This window comes from Anolis sagrei, chromosome 2 (assembly GCF_037176765.1).
Source record: "Anolis sagrei isolate rAnoSag1 chromosome 2, rAnoSag1.mat, whole genome shotgun sequence".
Lineage (NCBI taxonomy): Eukaryota > Metazoa > Chordata > Lepidosauria > Squamata > Dactyloidae > Anolis > Anolis sagrei.
Window position 1 is genome coordinate 174,149,613 of NC_090022.1, and position 25,869 is coordinate 174,175,481.

At 43.2% G+C, this 25,869-nt stretch overlaps 1 protein-coding gene across 4 annotated transcripts in view; it reads right to left on the minus strand.

The window, feature by feature from the left end:
* Nucleotides 1–431: 431 nt before the first annotated feature.
* PLXNA3 (plexin A3) overlaps nt 432–25,869 on the minus strand; it is a 170,420-nt gene continuing 144,982 nt past the window's right edge. For all 4 annotated transcript variants that reach the window (XM_067464171.1, XM_067464173.1, XM_067464174.1 and 1 more), the window contains 11 exons: nt 25,132–25,388; nt 23,668–23,734; nt 22,154–22,300; nt 20,368–20,527; nt 20,143–20,246; nt 17,659–17,755; nt 14,339–14,532; nt 8,436–8,605; nt 4,975–5,187; nt 3,339–3,489; nt 432–1,461 (listed from right to left, as the gene is read on the minus strand). In XM_067464171.1, the coding sequence (XP_067320272.1) occupies nt 1,366–1,461; nt 3,339–3,489; nt 4,975–5,187; nt 8,436–8,605; nt 14,339–14,532; nt 17,659–17,755; nt 20,143–20,246; nt 20,368–20,527; nt 22,154–22,300; nt 23,668–23,734; nt 25,132–25,388 (1,656 nt within the window). In that variant the 3' untranslated portion in view covers nt 432–1,365. The remainder of the gene's footprint in view (nt 1,462–3,338; nt 3,490–4,974; nt 5,188–8,435; nt 8,606–14,338; nt 14,533–17,658; nt 17,756–20,142; nt 20,247–20,367; nt 20,528–22,153; nt 22,301–23,667; nt 23,735–25,131; nt 25,389–25,869) is intronic.

Consider the following 25,869-nt stretch of genomic DNA (forward strand, 5'->3'; position numbering starts at 1 on the left):
GTCAATTCCCCCAGTGGTTTTTGAGTTCTGTTAATCCCACAAACGAACATTACATTTTTATTTATATAGATGACTGACAAATGCTCTCAGGTAAAAAAATAATAATAACAGGCCATAGGGTTTCCCCCCATTTTTGTGAGAGTCCTGCATCCCCGATACCCTTGAGTGTGGAAAACTTACTGTTCAGTGTATGAAACAAGAAAGAAGAAAACACCATCACGTGGTTTCATCCTATACCAGAACAGAAGGCATCATCCTGAGAGTTTCAGCTGCACCTCAAAACTGAAAAAACCATAGATCAGACACAGATTGAAAGGTGTCAGAACGTCGAGACCCAAATATCTCCAAAGCCATAGGGTGGATTTCCTCAGGGTTCGCTTCTTGTGGAATTCCTCACAATCCCTTCCTGCCAAGCCATGATATCAAGAAAATCATTTTTTCCAGGCTTTTATTTAGCAAAAGAAAAAATAATTATAAAATGAACCAATAAAAAGCCCGTGCAGCTGCAGGGACACCCCCACATCAATTCCTTAATCCCTGATGGGGGAATTTAAAATTTATTTTATTTCATTTTTTTTTCAGTGGGGGAGAAAAGTGGGGGACCGAACCCCTCCAGGCTGCAGTGCAAATATTTACACAGACTCTTATGAATGAGGGGAAAGGGAGGAGAGAGAGAGAGAAAGAGAAAATGAAGGACTTTTTACACTGAAATCTCTACACCCAGGGAATGGAATCATTTACAGCCAATAATCTTAACAAGATGCAATAATAAATTAATGAGTAAGGCACTGCACCCCATGAGGGCACAACAGGTGGGGTGGGGGTGAGAGGAAAGGGGGAGGGGGTGCTGTCAGGTAAGGATTAAAAATATCCAATTGCCATGATTACCAAAAACAGAACAAGGGCAAATTCCACCAGCTACCGACAAGGAGTGGGGGACGAGGGAATGGTCTGTATGTTTAAGGAAAGGGTCCACAAACATTTGGGGACGAGGGATCGCCATTTAGCTGCCAGCTTGAGGGGGGGCAAATATCTTGGTTGTTGCCCCAACCTCACTGCTCATTCTGAGTTGCCCCTCCCAATTCCGAGACGAGGAAAGGGTGCTTGTTATTGCTTCTGGGCTGAAGATCTGGGGAAGGAGCACCACGACCTTCGTCTGTAGCCCTCCGGGATTTCAGCCTGAAGGGGCAAAAAGGTCACACGTCTCTTGCCCACAGCAAGAGGTTTTTTAAAAAAATGTCAAGTCCGTCACCCTTGGTGGGACCACAAGTCAAAGTTGGAGGTAGAGTCTTTTTTTTTTCTGATACGCCTCTTCAGGATGCGTGCCCCTACTTCCCTTTTGCCCCCTTCCCTCCCGCAGCACTCTCAGCTATTTCCAGACACGAGAGTGATGACTTGTTCAAGCTTCAGCCTCAATTTGTGTTTCCGGCAGGCTACGTCACGTTCCAGCGCTGTCAGGATCTGGTGGGGTCGGGGAAAAGGAAGGTAACGGGTTGGGAATGCAGGGAAGGAAAAGAGAAAGGTGAAAAAGGTCAGGAGGGGCTAGAGCCCCCAATTCCCAGGAACAAGAAAGGAATACGATCTGGACTCTAGGATGGGAAAAGATGCCTGGTAAAACTGGAAAAGGACACAGAGGGATGCAGGAGCAAAGGAACGACTCCGGCCCAATTTACCTGTCCGAACGGATTCTCCCCTATGAACCATCAAGGTTATTAAGATCTATGAACCATCAACCCCTATGAACCATCAAGGTTATTAAGATCTTCTGGAGGGGCCCTGCTCTCGGTCCCACCACCCTCGCAATCGCGTCTGGTGGGGACGAGGGACAGGGCCTTCTCGGTGGTGGCCCCTCGGCTCTGGAACTCTTTCCCATTGGAAATTAGAACTGCCCCTTCTCTCCTGACTTTTAGAAACTTGGCTCTGGAATTTAGCATTCGATGAGTGAGTCAATAACTCTTGACCACACGGACAGATGGTGATGAATTGTGATTTCATTCTGATGACTTGGCCTTATGTAATTATATGATTGTATTTTAATATATTTTATGTATTAGTGCATTATGTGATGTGATATTTTAGACTATTGTGTATGAATCCTTTGTTGTAAACCGGCCTGAGTCCCTCTGCGGAGGTTGAGAAGACCGGTATATAAAAGTTCTAAATAAATAAAGGAAGCTCAAAGGCTCCATGTTCTCACCCCAGGCCGGACAAATCTAAGCTGTCAAAAAGTCGAGCGGGAGACTTTACACACATACACACTTATTTGCAACCACTTTCTGTATTCCTTCAGTTCTCTGATTGCAAAGGAAGTGGAGTGGGAGAAGGAGAAATTACTCCTTTTTAAAAAAATTATCTTTATTAAAGTTTTATTTACAATTGTTAAAAGAGAGATTACTCCTAGTGACTAAGGTAAGGCTAAACTTTTGGAGTAAAAGGCCAAGAGGAGGAAGGAAATATGTAAATATGTAAAGGAAATATGTAAAACCGCACTGAGTCGCCTGCTAAGGCTGAAAAATGCGGTATAAAAATGAAGTAAATAAATAATAAATAAATAAATAAATAGAAGAACGAGACAAAGCCATGAAGGTATTGACTTGTCAAAGTAACCATCTACTAGATCAGGGGTCCTCAAACTAAGGCCCGGGGCCCAGATACGGCCTTCCAAGGTCATTTATCCGGCCCTCACTCAGGGTCAACCTAAGTCCGAAATGACTTGAAAACACACAACAACAACAACAACAACAACAACAATCCTATCTCATCAGCCAAAAGCAGGCCCACACTTCCCATTGAAATACTAATACGTTTATATTTGTTAAAATTGTTCTTCATTTTAATTATTGTATTGTTTTTAAGTGTTTTTGCACTACAAATAAGATATGTGCAGTGTGCATAGGAATTCATTCGTGTTTTTTTCCAATTATAATCCAGCCCTCCAACAGTTTGAGGGACTGTGACCTGACCTTCTGTTTAAAAAGTTTGAGGACCCCTGTACTAGATCTTAAAGTGAATGTATCTCTTGATAGGGCAATTTTGGTAACAGTGTGAGCCGAACAGAAAAGTGCAGGATATTCAGGGACAGATAGTGGTGCCTTATCATAGTATGTACAACAAAACTTTATTACGGTCCACAACCATCACAAAGTGGGGCACAAATGCCCTGGGAAGGGGAAATCATACTGAATCATACTATGATACTGTATCAGATTCCAATCTAGGCACCACCCTCCACAGAGGTACAATTGATGTCCCTTCAAGCACTGCTGGATGACTGACTGAAGAATGGTTGAGAAGCGGGAGGATTGAACAAAAGGGGGAGAGTTATGATGGAGCCTCACCTCGTCACGATACCTTCCCACATAGCTGTAGAGCTCCCCCAGTGCACCCAGCGTGTTAAACTCGCCCGCATGCTGCCGTGATTGCTCTACTAGGTAAGCATCCATGTCTTGATCACTGATGGATGCCATCTTTGTTATGTCCCGATAATACCTGGAATACAGAAAGCGATACTGACGTGTGATTTCATATGCTTGGAAAGGGGAGGACATCATCCAATGAATCCTGATACATCAGTAAAGGGAGTTGGGGTGGGGAAGAATCTATCTGGCCAAATTAAGGATCAGACTGCATATCTCCAATTACGTCTGCAACATGTGCCTATGGGTAACAGGGAACCTTTGTTGCTGAGTTTGATGCATTACATTTGTATGTGTACTAATGCAAGATGCATGAGTACCATGTGCCTGGCTTCAGAGATTCACCATGCTTCACAGTGGATTCCTGAGTGCTTTGGGTTAGAACAAGACTGGGTTTTTTTCAGGGAGTGTGGGGCTATGGTGTTGCTGAATTTTGGTGATAGTATTGGGAGTCACTAGAAAGGATAGCATTCCAAAGTTGGCTATTCCTGATCCAGGCGTATCATTGTTTACATACAACAAAACTGTGTCTTCACTGGATTTGTTCCATTACTTCTCGGATCAGTGCTCCTACAGTCTTCAGATGCCAGCAGACGGGAGAGATAAAAATGTTACAAATCTACTGTGGGGTCCTCCAGATGTGTTGGATTACAACTCCACAGACCACATGGCAATAGAGAAGTCATGGTAATTCAGCCCCTTGAAATCTCTCCTGCTTTTAAGGTGGATAGTGGGCCGGGGGGGGGGGGGCTCCTTCTTTCTTTCAAGCAGTTGGAATCCTTTCACACTTGACTGTCTCACAAGCTCATCTTGTGGGCACAAGGGAGAGAGCCATCTCTTCTGTGGCTCCTCAACCCTGGAATTCATTACCTGGAGAGATCAGGAAAGCCCCTACACTAGAAACCTTTAAAAAGAACCTTAAAACCCGGCTCTTCCGCTGCGCCTTCAGCGAGTAGGTGTACAACATGACACGACTGTTCCTCACAACACTTCTGTCACTGGAGTACACGCCCCCCTAATGGGAAGCTTAGTTTCACAACACTGTGTTTCTTTATGTGCTCCCTGGAAATAACTTGCTCCTATCCTTATCTCATTCGTGTTTTTAACATTTTATTTTGTACATTTGGCCCGCCTATTGTCACTGCAATTGTGTTATTGTATATTATTTTGATGCTGCATTCATATGTTTTTGGTTTTTTTTGTTAATGAAATTTGATGCTTATGTTTTGGTTTTATTTTTGCCGTAATATGTTGTCCGGGCTTGGCCCCATGTAAGCCGCTCCGAGTCCCCGTTGGGGAGATGGTGGTGGGGTATAAATAAAGATTATTATTATTACTATTATTATTATTATTATTATTATTTTCCATCTAGGAATTTCCAAATTACAGGATCCAGGCTTCTGACAACAAAATCTTACATATACGCATACTACACTGGGGATATTTCCAAAGGTCACCTAAAATTCCCAATGGAAGGAAAAGGGTTGAACTTCAATCTCACCTTCACCAGCTGTAGGATGCTTTCATTCCTTAATGTTATACCCCTTCCACAACTTACCTTTCCACCCAGCCTTTATAGACAGGAATGTCCTTGGCATAGAGCAACTTGGTTGAAGGGGAATCCTTGCCCAGGCGGTGCTCGGAGGTGGAGCATGAGTCCATGAAGGTCTGGGCCACCACAGAGAGGCAAGCATCTGTGATGCTGCTCTTGTGGATATCAAAAACAAACTGGGGGTTCTTGATGACATTCACCCAAAACCGCAAGGGCAGGCTGGAAGAAAAAGGAGCAAGGTATGTGAGACACTGGCAGCGGAAGGCAATGGTTTTCTTAGAATATATCAATACATCAATACCTCCAATACTCTTATATTCCATCCTCAATTCATTACATCAACTATATGTGTATATATATCTTGCTTTTTTTTTTTTGGTCACCTCTGTGCCCCCCCCCCCCTTCCGAGCCACTTCAATTTACATTCTCTTTCCAAAATACCCTTTCTTCTTGTGGAGGTAATTTCCCATCTACTTCTTTTAAGCCATTCTCAATAAATTTTCCCCAAACTTTATCAAAGTCGTTTTCCTTCCATACTCCTTTCCTGACTCTTAACCTACATGTCAATTTATCATTTATTGCTAGTTTCCATAGTTCTTTATTCCATTCGTCATTTATTTTACCTTTCCAGTTCTTCGCTATCAGTAATCTTGTTGCAGTTAACATGTTATCTAGAATCATAGAATCAAAGAGTTGGAAGAGACCTCATGGGCCATCCAGTCCAACCCCCTGCCAAGAAGCAGGACTATTGCATTCAAATCACCCCTGACAGATGGCCATCCAGTCTCTGTTTAAAAGCTTCCAAAGAAGGAGCCTCCACCACACTCCGGGGCAGAGAGTTCCACTGCTGAACGGCTTTCACAGTCAGGAAGTTCTTCCTCATGTTCAGATGGAATCTCCTCTCTTGTAGGTTGAAGCCATTGTTCCGTGTCCTAGTCTCCAGGGAAGCAGAAAACAAGCTTGCTCCCTTCTCCCTGTGGCTTCCTCTCACATATTTATACATGGCTATCATATCTCCTCTCAGCCTTCTCTTCTTCAGGCTAAACATGCCCAGCTCCTTAAGCCGCTCCTCATAGGGCTTGTTCTCCAGACCCTTGATCATTTCAGTTGCCCTCCTCTGGACACATTCCAGCTTGTCAATATCTCTCTTGAATTGTGGTGCCCAGAATTGGACACAATATTCCAGGTGTGGTCTAACCAAAGCGGAATAGAGGGGTAGCATTACTTCCCTAGATCTAGACACTATGCTCCTATTGATGCAGGCCAAAATCCCATTGGCCTTTTTTGCCGCCACATCACATTGTTGGCTCATGTTTAACTTGTTGTCCACGAGGACTCCAAGATCTTTTTCACACGTACTGCTCTCAAGCCAGGCATTGCATCTTTCTGTTTTTTTTTTAATTTCTTAACATTATATAGTGAGAACAGTGCATTGCTTGCACCTTTCCCTATCTTCATATCCATTATAGCTTCTATTTCTCCAAATACCTTCCCCCAAAATTCATTTACATATTTACATTGCCACCACATATGTATATATGTACCCACCTCCTGGAAACCTCTCCAACAATTTTTTGTGGCATTCCTATTAATATTTGCAATCTTCACTGGTGTTAAGAACCATTTCCAAACCAATTTATAATACCTGTATATTCCGGCATATAAGACGACTGGGCGTATAAGACGACCCCCCAACTTTTCCAGTTAAAATATAGAGTTAAGATGACTCCCATGCATAAGACTACACCCGCATATAAGACGACCCCTAACTTTTGAGAAGATTTTCTTGGGTTAAAAAGTAGTCTTATACGCCAGAATATACTGTAATTTTCTTTAACACGTATCGATCAATTCTTTAAATATCTTTGATCCCATAATTGTACCCAATCCGCTTCTTTTATTCTAATCTCTAGGTCTTCCTCCCATATCTCTCTTAATGTTGCATCCTTTATCTTCCCCCTTAATAACAATTATCTTATACAATTTGCTGGTTATTCCTTTCAACTTGTGGTATCCTCCCGTAGCTCTTTCTTTTTGTATCATTTGTTCAACCTGTTTACCTCCGTCCCCATTATTTTTTATCCAATTCTTGAACCATTGCTCTAACTGTAAGCAATGGAACCATGAGTTTAATATCTCTAAATTCTCTCAATATAGTTTCTTTCCTCATGTTCGCTTGTATCCAATCTCCAATTTTATCTATATTCTTCTCTCTTAATTTTTTATCTGTTTTTTTAATTTTTGGGGGGGAATTTTCTATCCAGTCTCATTTGTTGAAGACAGTATTTGCTGTTTCCCCAGGGAAGTAAAATTCAATAGAAGTAAGAAAACTTGGCTTTCTCCTCACTGAACTAAAACAAATGAAAAGTCAGCAAAGCCCTTAGTGTGGCGATGAGGAATTTGGAGCTGTAAGACATTCCTAAGGATGTTATGATGTTTTGATCCACTAGTGTCCTGAAGCAAGGAGTAGGTAAAGAGGCAGGATCCTTTGTGTTGTGCTGTGGACTCATTTTGTTGTGTTTCAAATAATAATAATAATAATTATTATTATTATTATTATTATTATTATTATTATTATCATCATTATCATTATTATAGTGTGCTGTGGGCTCATTTTGTTGTGTTTCAAATAATAATAAGAGGCATGTTCAGAGAAAAAAGAGGGAGACAGTTCAAAATGTGCAATGCATATCTTAAAACAATAGATACTTGGGGGGAAAGACTTCTTTTCCCACTACAGAGACACAATAAATGGCTCTATAAATATCTTAGTCTTAACTAGAATAGAGCTATTGAATCCACTGGATCTATTTACATGTGGATTCTCCTCTGTGGCTTCCCGACTTTGGAACTCTTTAGTTTGTGAGATCAGGAAAGCCCCTTCACTAGAAACATTCAAAAAGAACCTTAAAACCTGGCTCTTCTGCTACGCCTTTGGTGAGTAAGTGCACAACATGACATTTTGCACCCCTCAACGTTTTTTTCCGCTACTGGAGCTCGTGCCCCCCAAATTGGAAGCTTAGCCTCACAACTTTATGTGTTTTATGAGTTCCTCGTAAATGTCCTGCTCCTATTTTATCTCATTACAGTCTTTTAATTGTTTTATCTTGTATATGTGGCCCGCCCATTATTATCGTTATTGCCATTGTGTTTACTAGAATGTTATTTATGACTATGTCTTTTTGGGGTTTTTTTTTTCATTATGTAATTTTGATAATGTTGTTGTTTGTCGTTTATGCTCTGATTTCATTGCTGTAATAAGTTGTCCGGGCTTGGACCCATGTAAACTGCTCCAAGTCCCCATTGGGGAGATGGTGGTGGGATATAAATAAAGATTATTTATTATTCAATGGCTGTATTCTAGTTAGAACAGGATTCCACGGATTTGGTGTCAATTATCTAGCGCAAGTCTTCACCCACAGGGTATGGGCCTAGGGAATCAAAGATCAAATCCAGAAGTCTCTCACCAGTTACTTTTCCAGGTATGCCGGACATCAGGGTCGCCAATCTGTCTCCGTTCTGCCTGCTCATCCAGGAAATCAAACATGTATTTGATGGGCAGGGGGAGGGCACTGGCCCGGTGGGCTGTGCTGAACACAGTTTCAAACAGGTCATCTACAAATTTCTGCAATGTGCCCTATGAAGCAAGAGGAAAACAAAAGCCTCTAGGAAATGCATTTTTCAGGTGGAAGGAAAAAACCAAAGGCTATAATTGGAAGAGCCTAGTCGTGTTACATCAATCTCATCTTCACCTTGCTAAGATGTACCAAACTGAACCAATTTGAAATGAGAAGAGACAACAAGCACAGCAGTATTCAAAAATTCAATTTCCTCCAAAGACAAATATCAGAACAATTGTCAGGCTGAAGGCAAACAACAATTGAGGGCCTCGTGAACTGTTCCTTTGAGGCTGCTGTCTGGTTGCTGTTTCAGAGTTCTGAAAATCCTTTATCTAGCCTACAGAGTCAATCCAAAATGATACTTGGGCTTCAAAACCTCCTGAGAGATTCAAAAGTATCATTAAATCAGGCATCTGAGTTACACAAAAAGAAAATTATTCCACATGCAAAATTCTAGGACATTTGATATCAGCTGCTTTGTGTCCCATTTGGGAAGATAAAGCGAGGTATAAATAAATATACTACTACTACTAATAATAATAATAATAATAATAGGATTTAAAGATCGAACTGCAAAGACTCTGGCACAAGCCAGTCAAGGTGGTCCTAGTACTGATCAGCACACTGGGTGCAGTGCCTAAAGACCTTGGCCTGCACTTAAACACAATTGGCGCTGACAAAATTACCATCTGCCAGCTGCAGAAGGCTACCTTACTGGGATCTGCACGCATTATTCGCCGATGCATTAGACAGTCTTAGACACTTGGGAAGTGTCTGACGTGTGATCCAACACAACAGCCAATACTCTTTGTCCAAAATTACCTCAGAAGCACTTTAGTTTATGGCTCGTGCAATTTAATCCTTGTGTATACTGTGTCTACTGTTTGTTTGTTTGTTTGTTGTGTCAGGAGTGACTTGAGAAACTGCAAGTTGCTTCTGTTGTGAGAGAATTGGCCGTCTGCAAGGACGTTGCCCAGGGGACGCCCGGATGAATTGATGTTTTTATCATCCTTGTGGGAGGCTTTTTTCATGTCCCCACATGAGGAGCTGGAGCTGATAGAGGGAGCTCATCCGGCTCTCCCCGGATTTGAACCTGTGACCTGTTGGTCTTCAGTCCTGCCAGCATAGGGATTTTACCCACTGCGCCACTGGGGGCTTTTTGTGTCTACTGTGTTGATGGCCATGGCCTCATGTAAGCCGCCTCGAGTACCCCTGGGGGAGATGGAGCGGGGTATAAATAAAGTATTATTATTATTATTATTAACACAACAAAATGAGTCCAGAGCAGACACTATAATAATAATAATAATAATTATTATTATTATATTATATTATATTTATTTATTTATACCCCGCTCCATCTCCTCCAGGGGGACTTGGGGTGGCCACGTCCATCAACACAATAGACACAGTATATATGAAACATAAAATGCAAAAACCAATATGAAAAACAACACAGCAATATAAAATAAAAACATCAAACACAAGAAATTCCACAGGGCAGGGCCACTTCAGAATAAAAATTTAAAAATTTAAAAACAATGGGAAATAGGCAATGTAGGATTGTCATGACGGGGAACCGGGATGAAAAAAGGATTTAATTGCACGAGCCATAAACTAAAGTGCTTCTGAGGTCAATTTTTTACTTATTGGTTATTATTATTATTATTATTATTATTATTATCATCATCATTATTATAGTGTGCTGTGGACTCATTTTGTTGTGTTTCAAATAATAATAATAATAATTACTATTATTATTATCATTATTATAGTGTCTGCTGTGGACTCATTTTGTTGTGTTTCAAATAATAATAATAATAATAATTACTATTATTATTATTGTCATCATTATTATAGTGTCTGCTGTGGATTCATTTTGTTGTGTTTCAAATAATAATAATAATTACTATTATTATTATCATTATTATAGTGTCTGCTGTGGATTCATTTTGTTGTATTTCAAATAATAATAATAATAATAATTACTATTATTATTATCATTATTATAGTGTCTGCTGTGGACTCATTTTGTTGTATTTCAAATAATAATAATAATAATAATAATAATAACAACTAATAAGTAAAAAATTGAGATGAAGAGATGAAAAACAGATCAAAGATCAGCTACCTTCAGCAAAGCTCAACCACTCTTGCACTGGAATTCATCTTGAGATCCTCAGTTTTCCTAAATATGTTGCTCCTAACCAGGCTCGTAGCCAGGATTTTGATTCGGGGGGAGAGGGGGGGGGCTGAGTTTGATGGGGGGGGGCTGAGTCTGGGTGAAAGAGGGTCTACTCTAGCAAACCTTTTGTATCGTTACCACAATACCCCCATCCATATGGGATATATTGAGAATGGTGATCAGATCATGATATTAATAAACATAACAGTTTAAATAATGTACCAGTAAGGCCTTCTCACGGACCACCATGACTATTTCGGAGGGGTTGAAGCCCCTATACCCCCCCCCCCCCCCCCGGCTACATGCCTGCTCCTAACACTGTCCCAGCTGCTGCTGGACTCTCCTTCTTGGGCTGCTTCCATAATAATCTCCACTGATATCAAGTCCTTTCAAAGCTCCACAGGCTTTCACGTGAGCACACCTGCACTTTAATATAAGTCAGGTTTACACCCATTTAAAAGGTTGGTGCTTCTCCCAAAGGAACAATAAAATTGTGGTTTACAAGGATGTGAACAGCATGACAGCATATTATCAATATGTAAGCCAGCCAAATGTTGAATTGCAGCAATATGCCTGTATCAATTGCTAAGAGTGAGAGACTGCATGCATATGTGTGTGTGTGCAAGTGTCTGCATTTCCAGACTGATGGCTCAACTATCCTATCTTTTTTTGAGAGAGAGAAGGGAGGAAGGAATCAGTGAGAAAGCACAGGAGGGTAAGGAGTAGATGATTCCACCATCTGGATGAGATGATCATGCAATAAAAACTTCAGCTGGAAACACCCAATCTCCTACAATAACAGCACAGCTCAGCCACTAAGTGACACCTGGATTGCTTCTCACTAGCAGATAATTTACTGCGCTGGCTTTGCCAGAGGATTTAATGACATGGCATTTCACTTTGTGTCAATTAAGAATCTGGACTGAATTTAGATGTCAGCTGTTAAAGAACTGGTTTACCACATGGGCCAGATCAGTGGAAACAAAGAGCATGTTTCTGTAACCCAGACAGGACGTGGTTTGAAGGGCGCCCTGTTCAGCAGGCAAACTCAAGAAATCTATAATAGTAGAAGGTTGGATAGCACTGACTATGTAAAGACGGAAACAAGGATAACATTGGGGAAATGGGTTGCTGTAGGTTTTTTCGGGCTATATGGCCATGGTCTAGAGGCATTCTCTCCTGACCTTTCTCCTGCATCTATGGCAAGCATCCTCAGAATGCCCTGTACGGTTCCGGTCCAGTGTATCTGTCTGAACGTATCTCCCTCTACGTCTCACCCCGGAGTCTGAGATCATCTGGGGAGGCCCTGCTCTCGATCTCACCGCTATCACAAGTGAGGCTGGTGGGGACGAGGAGCAGGGCTTTCTCAGTGGTGGCCCCTCACCTGTGGAACTCACTCCCAGGGGAAATCAGGGCATCATCATCCTTCCTCATCTTCAGGAGGAGGGTGAAGATGTGGTTATGGGACCAGGCCTTTGGGCACTCTGGCAATTAAATCAGATAATCAGGCGAGTAAGGACCAACAGGATTGATGAAGTGGAACGTAAAACTAGATCTATGAGTTAGCGAGCGCTGACCATGTAAGAGGAGAAACTGGGTTTGTATTGGTTTTTATTGATTTTATTGATTTTATGGTTATAATGCATGAATTGTTATTAACTGTGAATTGATGTAATTTTGTGTATGATTGTTTTATGATGCAGGCATCGAATTGTGCCTTTGCCTTTGTAAGCCGCCCTGAGTCCCCTTCGGGGTGAGAAGGGTGGGGTAAAAGAACCCCAAATAAATAAATAAATAATAGTGAGGATGCTTGCCATAAATGCAGGTGGAACGTCAGGAGAGAATGCCTCTAGAACATGGCCATATAGCCTGAAAAAACCTACAACAACCCAGTGATTCCGGCCATGAAAGCCTTCGACAATACATTGGGAAAATGTCTTCTTAGGACATTTTTAAAAAGGTGGAGGTTATAAAAGTGATAAAGGAGGAGAAGTGAACATACAGCTCCTTAGCCATTGTTAGACTACTCCAGGTCCCATTATCTCTGACAACTGGCCTTGCTAACTGGAGCTGAAGGAAGCTGGCTTCCAACAATATCTGAAAAGCCATATGTTCCTTTTTCCAGCAATAAAGCATCAAGGGAGATCAAAATCCTTAGTATTTCAAACCTAGATAAGAAACAAACATTGAAGCCATTCCTCAAAGGCAGAAAAGATGTTAGAAGGATCTATTTATTACTTCTATGCAGGTAACCTACATAAGAGCTTAAATACATTGGGTTGTTGTGGTTTTTTTGGGTTATATGGCCATGTTCTAGAACAGTGTTTCTCAACCTGGGGGTCGCCAGGAGGTGCCAGAGGGGTCGCCAAAGACCATCAGAAAACAGTATTTTCTGTTGGTCATGGGGGTTCTGTGTGGGAAGTCTGGCCCAATTCAATCATTGGTAGGGTTCAGAATGGTCTTTGATGGTAGGTGAACTATAAATCCCAGCAACTGCAACTCTCAAATGTCAAGGTCTGTTTCCCCCAAACTCCACCACTGTTCTCATTTGGTCATACTGGGAATTTGTGCCAAGTTTGGTCTAGATCTAGGGGCTCTTTGATTGTAGGTGTACTATAAATCCAAGCAACTACAACTCCTAAATGTCAAGGTGTATTTTTCCCAAACTCCACCAGTGTTGGGCATATTAAGTATTCAAACCAAATTTGGTTCAGATCTTTTATTGTTTGAGTCCACAGTGCTCTCTGGATGTAGGTGAACTACAACTCCAAAACTCAAGGTCAATGCCCACCAAGCCCTTCCAGTATTTTCTGTTGGTCATGGAAGTCTTGTGTGCCAAGTCTGGTTCAATTCCATCATTAGTGGAGTTTAGAATGCTCTTTGATTGTAGGTGAACTATAAATCCCAGCAACTACAACTCCCATGGGATAAAATCAATCCCCCCCACCAACTGCACCAGTATTCAAATTTGGACGTATTGGGTATTTGTGCCAAATTTGGTCCAGTGAATGAACGTACATCCTGCATTTATAAAGTAGCAACAAAAATAATTTAATGGTTGGGGGGGGGGGGGGTCACCATAACACGAGGCAGTGTATTAAGGGATCATGGCATCAGGAAGGTTGAAAACCACTGTTCTAGAGGCATTCTCTCCTGACATTTCACCTGCATCTAGGCCAAGGTAAAATGCCATAGATGCAGGTGAAACGTCAGAAGAGAATGCCTCTAGAACATGGCCATATAGCCCAAAAAAACCTACAACAACCCAGTGATTCCGGCCATGAAAGCCTTCGACAATACATAACTTAAACACAATTGTACCACCTCTGCAAAAAGAAGACACATTAAGTAATGGAACCAGCAGTCTGAGGAAATTGTGTACAGCCTCTTGCTGTTGACTGTTTTCAGGTTGTTTGGGAATTATGAGCCCTTCCAAAATCCAAGCTACAATTCCCAAGCTAGCAAAGCCAATGATGAAAAATGCTGGGAGTTGTGGGCCACCCTCGGTTATGCACAGAATATCCAGTTTAAATCAATCTGCCAAAAGACTCCTTTCCTGCCATACCTTAGTGGCAAGGAGTCGGGTGAGGTAGATTTCAGACACCATCTTGCTCCCTCGTTCCCCTTCCTTGGGATCGCCGAGATGCTCGTGGTTCTTGACCAGATGCCAGAGACGGGTGCCTGAATCTTGGTCTGGAGTGAGGATGGGGGCTCTTGAGCGCAAGCTCTCTGGGCTGCTGGAGGTACGCAGCAAACTCTCTGTTAATAGGGGATGGGGGGGGGGGATAAAAAAGAAGAATGAGCAGCTACCTTGAGCTGAGGACCAAGTGCCTCCTTTCAGGCTTTCTCAGAATTTCCATCTTACATTGAAATAGGATTGCATTCCTTCAGAATTCAACAGCAGCAGAACTCGTGGGCTGGAAATACCAGAGCTATCACCATCACTATTTGGCACAAGCCTGGTCACATGTATTTGCTTCCTCTCTACATATTTGCTTCCCCGCCAACCACAGAACCACAGGACGGGCATGGCTGTCAAATTACAGGCGCTCCATCACTGGAATAGCAGCCGTAATTACAGGCAGGACAGAACAGTGCTCAGAGAAAGTTAAAAAATAAAAGCGATTTGGACGTGGCAACAGCCCTCCTCAAAGGGTTGATCATAGTGCCATTTGGGTTGACAAGTGACAAGGAGAACAACCCATGGAGAGTCACAGGAGTGATGAGTCCTTAGGCATACATACTAAAGAGAAAACACAAACATCACAAGCAAGCAAGGACTCACTCAGCAGCATATCAGAACCTACATAAAAAAACACTGCAGAACTCCTGAGTGCACACAGTTCCATTCCCAGGTTATAGGGATTTAGGCATGGAGTGCAACTTTGATACATTGGCATAAGTATCTGATCCAGAGTTTTGTTTTTGTTTTTTTTGTCGTGTCAGGAGTGACTTGAGAAACTGCAAGTCGCTTCTGGTGTGAGAGAATTGGCCGTCTGCAAGGACGTTGCCCAGGGGACGCCCGGATGTTTTTTGATGTTTTATCATCCTTGTGGGAGGCTTCTCTCATGTCCCCGCATGAGGAGCTGGAGCTGATAGAGGGAGCTCATCCGCCTCTCCCCAGATTCGAACCTGCAACCTGTCGGTCTTCAGACCTGCCGGCACAGGGGTTTAACCCACTGCGACACCAGGGGCTCCTGAGCCAGAGTGAAGACAGGGGAGGCCAGGGGACAGTTTCACCTTGTCTTCTGTCCTATGCTAATATATAATATAATATAATATAATATAATATAATATATTGTATATGCATATAATATTTATAATATTATAATGTAATACAGTATAATACTAATAATAATATGATATTATAATTATATATTTCATATTACATGTAATACTAGCTGTACCCGCCACGCTTTGCTGTGGCCAACCTTCCCTTCCTCTTTCTCTCCTTTTTTCTTACCCTTCCCTCCCTCTTTCCTTCTTTCCCTCTTTTGCTTTCCCTTCTTCTTTCTTCCTTCTCTACCTGTTTCTTTTCTTGCTTCCTTTGCTCTTTGGTTACATCCTTTCTTGTCTCCTTCCTTCCTTCCTTTCTTCCCTCCCTCCCTCTTTCTTTCTTTTCGTTCCTTCTCTCCTTCCTTCCCTCTTTCACTTTTTTATTTCCTTCTCTCCTTTCTTCCTTCTTTCCCTCTTTCTCTCCCTCCTTCTCCCCTTCCTTCCTTTCTACCCTTCTTTCTTTCCTTCCTTCTCTCATAGAATCATAGAATCATAGAGTTGGAAGAGACCTCGTGGGCCATCCAGTCCAACCCCCTGCCAAGAAGCAGGAATATTGAATTCAAATCACCCCTGGCAGATGGCCATCCAGCCTCTGTTTAAAAGCTTCCAAAGAAGGAGCCTCCACCACACTCCGGGGCAGAGAGTTCCACTGCTGAACAGCTCTCACAGTCAGGAAGTTCTTCCTCATGTTCAGATGGAATCTCCTCTCTTGTAGTTTGAAGCCATTGTTTCGCGTCCTAGTCTCCAAGGAAGCAGAAAACAAGCTTGCTCCCTCCTCCCTGTGGCTTCCTCTCACATATTTATACATGGCTATCATATCTCCTCTCAGCCTTTTCTTCAGGCTAAACATGCCCAGCTCCTTAAGCCGCTCCTCATAGGGCTTGTTCACACCCTGAAGAGGACTCAGAGCAGCTTACAAGAACTCTCTGCCCCGGAGTGTGGTGGAGGCTCCTTCTTTGGAAGCTTTTAAACAGAAGCTGGATGGCCATCTGTCGGGGGTGCTTTGAATGCAATATTCCTGCTTCTTGGCAGGGGGTTGGACTGGATGGCCCGTGAGGTCTCTTCCAACTCTTTCATTCTGTGATTCTGTGAGAAGGGCAGCATATAAATGGCGCAAATAAATAAATAAATTAAATAAGTACATCAGGAAAGACTAGTTGGAGTCAGAAAAAGAAGATCCCGAATGTCAGTTAAAGTCACTTTGCTACAAGAAATCAAACAGACGTTGTCCAATGCTCTGCCCATCATCTTTGCCCCCTCCTTCCTGCACTACCCTAAGCACTCTAATCCTCTCACCAGGATGAAGATGTCTCCAAAATAAGCATATCTTAGTTCAGATTGGCTGAGAAGATATGCAAGCATGGAAGTGAGGCGGTCACTTCATTGACATTCATCTGCAGAATGTAGGGATGCTTTAACTGTGAGTTTGGACAGGAGGTTAGACCTCATTCTAAGCCTCTGCCCAAACTCAGTGGAGCAGTAGGTCCACAGGACTCCTTCTAACTCCTAAGATTTTAATGGTAAACCACTGTGCAAGCATTATTTTCATCTTAAGTCTGCATGTGCTGCAGTCCAGTACAAATGAAGGGGGGAAAACACAGGCAAAAAAAGTTAACGTCCTTAGACTATTTCCTTTCCCCTTTCAAAAAGCTTTTAACTTATGGTTAAATAATAATAATAATAATAATAATAATAATAATAATAATAATAATAAAACTTTATACCCCGCCACCATCTCCCCAAGGGACTCGGAGCAGCTTACATGGGGCCAAGCCCAGCAACACATCAAAAACAACAAGCAATAATAAAAACAACAAGAAATAAACAAAAATAAACAATGGTTACACTTGTGTCCTTAGAGGTGTATGGCAATGATGGATGAAATCTCAGGGACAAATGATTAAAATTTCTAGTGGTTGGAAGACTATTAAACAAAAATAGGGAAAATGTATCAATGCTGAACTTGCCCTCATGGCTCTTAGTAGACTTCTGTGCCATGTTGCTGAATAAAAAGAGGCAGTATACACAAGCCAGTCAATAGAGCCAAGCATCAGCGCTGGGTGACAAAAGGGGGAATGGGAAGTGTCCACAGGGTTTGCCATTCCTTACCATAGCGGCTCAGAGAGTGGGTGAAAGTGAAAGAGCTGGCAATATTGTAGCCCGATGCCTGCCTAGGAACCAGTGCCACTGCGGAGCCATCTGCTACCTGCACATTGGATTGCAGGAATGGCAGGGGTGGAAAACATGGGGTTGCAGGAAAGGGTGGGAAAAGAAATCACAACAAGAACAGAGCAAGCATTACTATACAGCATTTCAAATGTTCAGTGCATTTCCCACACATTGTATTTGGAATAATTTAAATCTCCAGAATTTGAGATAAGGCAGCGTTATGACCCACATACCGGGGAAAGAGCATATACATACATACACAACTTAGTCTAGAACAGTGGTTCTCAACGTGTGGGTCCCCAGGTGTTTTGGCCTTCAACTCCCAGAAATCCCAGCCAGTTTACCAGCTGGTAGGATTTCTGGGAGTTGAAGGCCAAAACATCTGGGGACCCACAGGCTGAGAACCACAGGTTTAGAAGAAAAGTCGGTTGGACGAGAGTCAGTTGTTTCAGGACGGGGACAAAGGAGCTGGACAGGAGACATAAAGCTTTATGCACTATGCTTCTACCATAACATGAAATAACAGAGCTAGATTAATCATTCAGAAGGCAGACAACTGTGAAGCATTCAAAAATGACACAGAATGGCCTCTGAGGCAAACTACATTCAGGGGCTCTTTCTACACTGTCATATAAAATCCAGATTTTCTGCTTTGAAGTGGATTATGTAGCAGTGTAAAAGGTAAAGGTAAAGGTAGTCCCCTGACATTAAGTCCAGTCATGTCTGACTCTGGGGTGTGGTGCTCATCTCCATTTCTAAGCCGAAGAGCCAGCGTTGTCCGTAGACACCTCCATGGTCATGTGGCCGGCATGACTGCATGGAGCGCCGTTACCTTCCCGCCGGAGCGGTACCTATTGATCTACTCACATTTGCATGTTTTTGAACTGCTAGGTTGGCAGAAGCTAGGGCTGACAGCGGAAGCTCACACCGCTCCCTGGAATCGAACCTGCGACCTTTCGATCAACAAGCTCAGCAGCTCAGTGCTTTAACCCACTGCGCCACCTGGGGCTCCATGTAGCAGTGTAGACTCATATAATCTAGTTCAAAATGGACAACGTGGATTATCTGATTTGACAATCTGGATTATATGGCAGTGTAGAAGGGGCGAAGGTGTTTCCTTTGCCAGCACATTTTGCAACCCCATCCACCACCTTTAGTTGACTCTCAAAATCTTTAAATCAGGGGTCCTCAAACTTTTTAAACAGAGGGCCAAGTCACAGTCCCTCAAACTGTTGGAGGGCCGGATTATAATTTGAAAAAAAAAAAAAAACCATGAATGAATTCCTGTGCACACTGCACATATCTTATTTGTAGTGTTTTTTATTTAATTATTAGTTTGTTAAGCTACAATTCGTATTTATATGTTGGGTTGTACAAATTTTGTTAGCATTAATGTATTGTTAAGGAACTTAAGATCATCTGGAGAGGCCCTGCTCTCGATCCCACCTGCTTTGCAGGCACGTCTGGCGGGGACGAGAGACAGGGCCTTCTCTGTAGTGGCCCCCCGGCTGGGAACTCCCTCCCTAGGGATATTAGATCAGCCCCCTCCCTCCTGACTTTCCAAAAAAGAGTAAAAACTTGGCTCTTCGAACAAGCATTCGGAACCCCGGAGTAAACAGACAAACTAGAGTTGGAAATTGACCCAGGAAGGGCCAAGACAATGTAACGGATGAAGATTTGAACGAGAGGACATAGTTTCTTTTTAAATTGTTTATTATGCACTGTCGTTTATGTTTAATTGCACTTGATGTTTTTGCTTTATTAATGTATGTATTTTGTTTCGGCATCGAATTGTGCCTAAGTCGCCTTCGGGCTGAAATGGGCGGGATAGAAATAATGTAAATAAATAAATAAATAAATAAATAGTTGTATTTGGGCATTGAATGTTTGCCTTTTATGTTTGGAATCCGCCCAGAGTCCCTTTGGGGAGATAGAGCAGAATATAAATAAATTATTATTATTATTATTATTAATATTAATATTATTTAAAAACAATACATAATTAAAATGAAGAACAATTTTAACAAATATAAACTTATTAGTATTTTAATGGGAAGTGTGGGCCTGCTTTTGGCTGATGAGATAAGATTGTTGTTGTTGTGTGCTTTCAATTTGTTTCAGACTTAGGTTGACCCTGAGCAAGGGCCAGGTAAATGACCTTGGAGGCCATATCCGGCCCCGGGCCTTAGTTTGAGGACCCCTGCTTTAAATGGTGTTCAAAGCAGTATTTTTTCTGGGAAAATCCCTGCAGAATATGAAACAGTCACTTCCTTTTGAGCTCTCTTTAATAGCAAAAGGAAGCCAAATCTGCCCACTCCAAAAGACTCCTGCATTTTCTATGTTTCACAGCTCCAAGCTAAAACACACACATTTATTAGGACAGATAGATAATCTGGCCGCAAGATGGATGAGAAATACAGCTACCTGATAATGCCCAAGGGTGTTGAGACGCTTCCAGTCTCCTTCTATTTTACTTGTGGCATCCTCATCCTGCAGGACAGTCCGACCCCCGTTGCCCTGACACCATTCTGGAATGAAAAGAAAAGTCCATGAGGTAAAGGGTGGCTTGATAGATGTGTCCCATGTTCCCCCTTTTCTTTATTACTTAAGACAAGGCTTCCAAGTTTTACCATGCTCCTGAATCCATACCCAGCTCCATGTCCTCAGCACGTGGGCGCTGCGAGTAGGGCCCCCCTCGGTACACAGCATCCAGCAACTTCTCCTTCACTTGTGTCACCGAATCACAATTTAACACCTTCACAGGCACCGCAGGGCCGCCAGGTGGCTCAGGTGGGGTACATAACAGTGTCTAGGAGAAAAAATAAATTGCTAATTTTTCAGTCACCACAGTGGTGAGGTTCATACAATCCTCCATTGGGTACAGAAACGTTTTTAGTTCTCTCTGAGTTTCATCTTATCTCTTACAGCTTCAGTTTCTGAGCAGCACTGACCATTAGACTTAAAGGATGTTCATGCAACCCCACATGTAGATTTTAAAAATATATTTTTATTATTTTATCATGGTTCAATACATTTGTTATACATTTGTATTTTACAGCATGCTGGTCGCTTCTGTGGCGAGAGAATCAGCCGTCTACGAAGACGTTGCCCAGGGGACGCCCGGGTGTCTTGCAATCCTGCGAGGAGACTTCTCTCAGAAGAACGGCCTGCCTCAGGGGAGCGTGCCTGCTCCATCCATGTTCAACATCTACACAAATGACCAGCCACTGCCAGAAGGGACAGCCAGTTTCATCTATGCTTATGATCCTGCCATTACTGCTCAAGCAGGGAGATTTGAGATGGTAGAACAGAAGCTTTCCGAAGCTCTAGGTGCTCTCACTGCCTATTACAGGGAAAACCAGCTGATCCCCAACCCATCCAAAACACAGACATGTGCCTTTCATCTCAAGAACAGAGAAGCATCCCAAGCTCTGAAGATCACCTGGGAAGGAATCCCACTGGAGCATTGCAGCACACCCAAATACCTGGGAGCCACTCTGGACCGTGCTCTGACCTACAAGAAGCACTGCCTGAACATCAAGCAAAAAGTGGGTGCTAGAAATAATATCATATGAAAGCTGACTGGCACAACCTGGGGATCACAACCAGATACAGTGAAGACATCTGCCCTTGCGCTGTGCTACTCTGCTGCTGAGTATGCATGCCCAGTGTGGAACACATCTCACCACACTAAAACAGTGGATGTGGCTCTTAATGAGACATGCCGCATTATCACGGGGTGTCTGCGCCCTACACCACTGGATAAATTACACTGCTTAGCTGGTATTGCACCACCTGACATCCGCTGGGAAGTAGCAGCCAATAGTGAAAGGACCAAGGCAGAGACATCTCCAGCTCATCCTCTGTTTGGGTATCAGCCAGCACGTCAATGACTTAAATCAAGACATAATTTTCTTAGATCTACAGAGACACTTGCTGGAACACCTCAGCAAGCGAGAGTCCAAAAGTGGCAGGCCCAAACCCAGCAACTCAATCCGTGGGTGATACCAGATGAGAGACTCCCCCCTGGGCACACAGAAGACTGGGCGACTTGGAAGGCGCTGAACAGACTGCGCTCTGGCACCACGAGATGCAGAGCCAACCTTAAGAAATGGGGCTACAGGGTGGAATCCACGGCATGCGAGTGTGGAGAAGAGCAAACCACAGACCACCTGCTGCAATGCACCCTGAGCCCTGCCACATGCACAATGGAGGACCTTCTTGCGGCAACACCAAGTGGCCAGCTACTGGTCAAAGGACATTTAATTAACTACCAAGTTTGCAAAATCTGTGTTGTTTTTTAATCTGTTTGTTTGTTTTGTTTTGTTAGAAATGTAATACAATGGTATGGTTGCTGATGACATGATAAATAAATAAATTAGCAACCAGGACAACAAGAAAGCAAAAGGCCATCATCACAGCACTTTAAGCTCACCAAGGTCTTGTAATCAATCTGCTGGCGAATAAGCTTGTCCTCGCTCAGCGAGTAGCGTGCTTCACCTGTGATGGCATCTATTGGGCCTTTCTCCATTTGCTGCTTGATGGCACAGAAGAGCATAAATAGTGGTTCTCCAGCACACTCCTGGGGAATGAAGAGACAGGGTCACAGGCAGCAAGGGATGGAGGATGATATCTCATTCCAGGTCAAACTGTTTATGCATCTAACCCAATATATAGTCTGCTCTGATTGGTGCAGGTTTATCACATCACTTGCTACCTCCTCACTATTTTAAACTGGGCAAATCATTATTAAACCTTCTGTACACAAAGAAGGCATTTGGGCCAATGAGATACAGGTCCTCCCTCCTTGTTGTGTACTTCAAGACTTTTCTGACTAAGGCAAACTGATTGTGGTGTTTTCTTGGCAAGATCATAGAATCATAGAATCCTAGAGTTGGAAGAGACCTCATGGGCCATCCAGTCCAACCCCCTGCCAAGAAGCAGGAACATTACATTCAAAGCATTCCTGACAGATGGCCATCCAGCCTCTGTTTAAAAACTTCCAAAGAAGGAGCCTCCACCACACTCTGGGGCAGAGAGTTCCACTGCTGAATGGCTCTCACAGTCAGGAAGTTTTTCCTCATATTCAGATAGAATCTCCTTTCTTGTAGTTTGAAGCCATTGTTCCGCGTCCTAGTCTCCAGGGAAGCAGAAAGCAAGCTTGCTCCCTCCTCCCCGTGACTTCCTCTCATATATTTATACATGGCTATCATATCTCCTCTCTGCCTTCTCTTCTTCAGGCTAAACATGCCCAGCTCCTTAAGCTGCCCCTCATAGGGCTTGTTCTCCAGACCCTTGATCATTTTAGTCGCCCTCCTCTGGACACATTCCAGCTTGTCAACATCTCTCTTCAATTATGGTGCCCAGAATTGGACCCAATATTCCAGGTGTGGTCTAACCAAGGTGGAATAGAGGGGTAGCATTACTTCCCTGGATCTAGACACTATGCTCCTATTGATGCAGGCCAAAATCCCATTGGCTTTTTTTGCCGCCAAATCAGTTCCCAAATCTAGGGTTTTCACTCCCATTTTCCCAAAAGTACTGTTTCCCAGCCCCCATTAGAGTCTTGTTCTCATACAGAGGCCCTGTCTATGCTGACCATTTGAAGCAGTTGAAAGCTAGGCTTAAACTACTGGGGCCAGACAACATCTGGGTCTCAAGCCGGTTCCAGGATTCCCTATGTAATCATCTGCACAGCAAAACCACTTTCTTCTATGCCAGTTTGAAACTATGGTCCCTTCTACATTGCCATATAACCCAAGCAGATAATCCATGTTATCTGCTTTGAACTGGATCATATGAGTCCATACTGCCATATAATCCAGTTCAAAGCAGATAATCTGGATTTTATATGGCAGTGTACAAGGGGCCTACATTAAATGGTCAGTATAGATGGGGATAGAATAACTCTTCCTGGACAGAACTCAAATGTATCCCATACTTTCCTACCTTGAGGAATCTGTGCAGCAGAAAGGTAAACCAATTTGTCAACATTTTTTCAGCCACTGACTCCGTCCTGTGGTGGGAGATGAAGAGCAAAAGAAAAGAAAAAGCACAATTTTTTACAAGTGGTCTGCAGAATCCTTATTATTGATATATTGCCATAAAGAGATAAACCAAATACATTTGGGAAGAGCCCTTCCTTATCATACATATTAGAAATGTGCCATCCCTTTCTGCCTAGTTGAGGGAACCTGGACCCTCCAGATGTCAATGAGCTTCTAGTCCCAACATCCTTTCCCACTGGTCATGCTGGCTGGGTTTTCAAGTGCAGCCTGGAGGGCCACAGCTCATCAGCACTCTTTTGTACTGTTTCTATTGAAAGCCCAAGATATGAGGATATGAGGATTGAGACAAAATTTGGAAGGGATCAGAGATGGTGGACTGGAAAGATAAGGGAAAGCAGCAGCAGCAGAAAGGTTCAGGCAGGGCACCTCACAAAATATTTGGGATGATGCTGCAAGGCTTAAGATACAAAACAAGACATGCCATAAGACTGGCCTAATTCCTCAATAACATGATAGAGTCCTCCACCATTCCTAAAGGCAGCAGGGCAGCACAGAGAGAGAAGAACAGGCTGCTTAGCACTCAAATGATCTTGCTATCCAAGAGAAAAGAAGGGCCAAAACAGTCTGTAAGGGACAGAGGTTAACCTCTGATTGCCATGTTGGTTGGGATATAACCAAAAACATTGCATAATGTTGGGCATAAGGTAACGGTGCTCCATGCAGTCATGCTGACCACATGACCTTGGAGGTGTCTACGGACAATGCTGGCTCTTCCGGCTTAGAAATGGAGATGAGTACCACCACCCAGAGTCGGACTTAATGTCAGGGGAAACCTTTACCTTTACCTAATGTTGGGGGAGCCCTCGGTGGTGCAGTGGGTTAAACCCCTGTGCTGGCAGGACTGAAGACCGACAGGTCACAGGATCGAATCTGGGGAGAGGCGGATGAGCTCCCTCTATCAACTCCAGCTCCTCATGCGGGGACATGAGAGAAGCCTCCCACAAGGATGATTTTAAAAAATCAATTCATCCGGGCGTCCCCTGGGCAACGTCCTTGCAGACGGCCAATTCTCTCACACCAGAAGCGACTTGCAGTTTCTCAAGTCACTCCTGACATGACAAAAAAACAAAAATAAACCCTAATGTTGGGGGTGTGTGTGGCCAGTGGGATGGGGATCAGAAGGAATTGCCCCCTAATCCATTTATGGTGGCTCATTGAGAAAACAATTACAACATTGTTGACAGAATCAACAAAATGCTAATACAAGTGTCTTTAAAACTCTGGTAATATCTGGAGCATATTAGTGAGGCAACCTCTTGGACAATGCCAATGAACTTGTGCCAAAACAAGAGAAGCATTAAATGGGGGAGCAGTGGGCTGGCAGGTGTCAAAATCAGCCTCTCACCGGCGGAGCAGGAGTTTTGGGTGAGCACGATTCTGCAGGTTCTTCTCGATGAGGTCAGCCAACAACTGCTTCAGCACCCCAGTTGCGTAGTCGAGCCTGCCCTGCAAGGCCACCATAGTCAAAGAAGCAACAGCCCCTCGGTCCCGCATGGAGAAGGCACGCTGGCCCTCCAACGTATGAATGAAGGTCAGCAGGAAAGGCCGTGTGTGCAGCAGCTGCCCAAAGAGACGGAGACCTTTCTCTGTGCTTGGTGGGGTCTGTCAAGGTAAGAGGAGGACAGTGTTATAAGCCAAGCAGAGTGTTCACAAAGGTAGACACACATTAAAATATTCCTTGTCCCTTTCCAACACATCCTGAAAAAAAGGAAGAGCAACTAGTGAAGTGCCTTTTAAATTCTGGATGTCACATTTAGCTCCCACCTCTAAGAACATTAACTTTAACTGCTTTGCTAGCCTGGGCTCAGGAAAGTGACTTTTCTGGACTATAATTCAAAAATATCATAAGCAAATGGCCATGATAGCTGGAGAATTCTGGGAATAATAACACAAAAAGTAGTTCTTCAAAGCCTCTGATCAGATCAAGGGATCTATGAAGGCTAACATTTTACTTCCAACAGGAGTAAAATGCTGTTGGAAACTTCACAGAGGTTGTGAGGACCTCACAACCTCTGAGGATGCTTGCCATAGATGCAGGCGAAATTTCAGGAGAGAATGCCTCTAGAACATGGCCATACAGCCC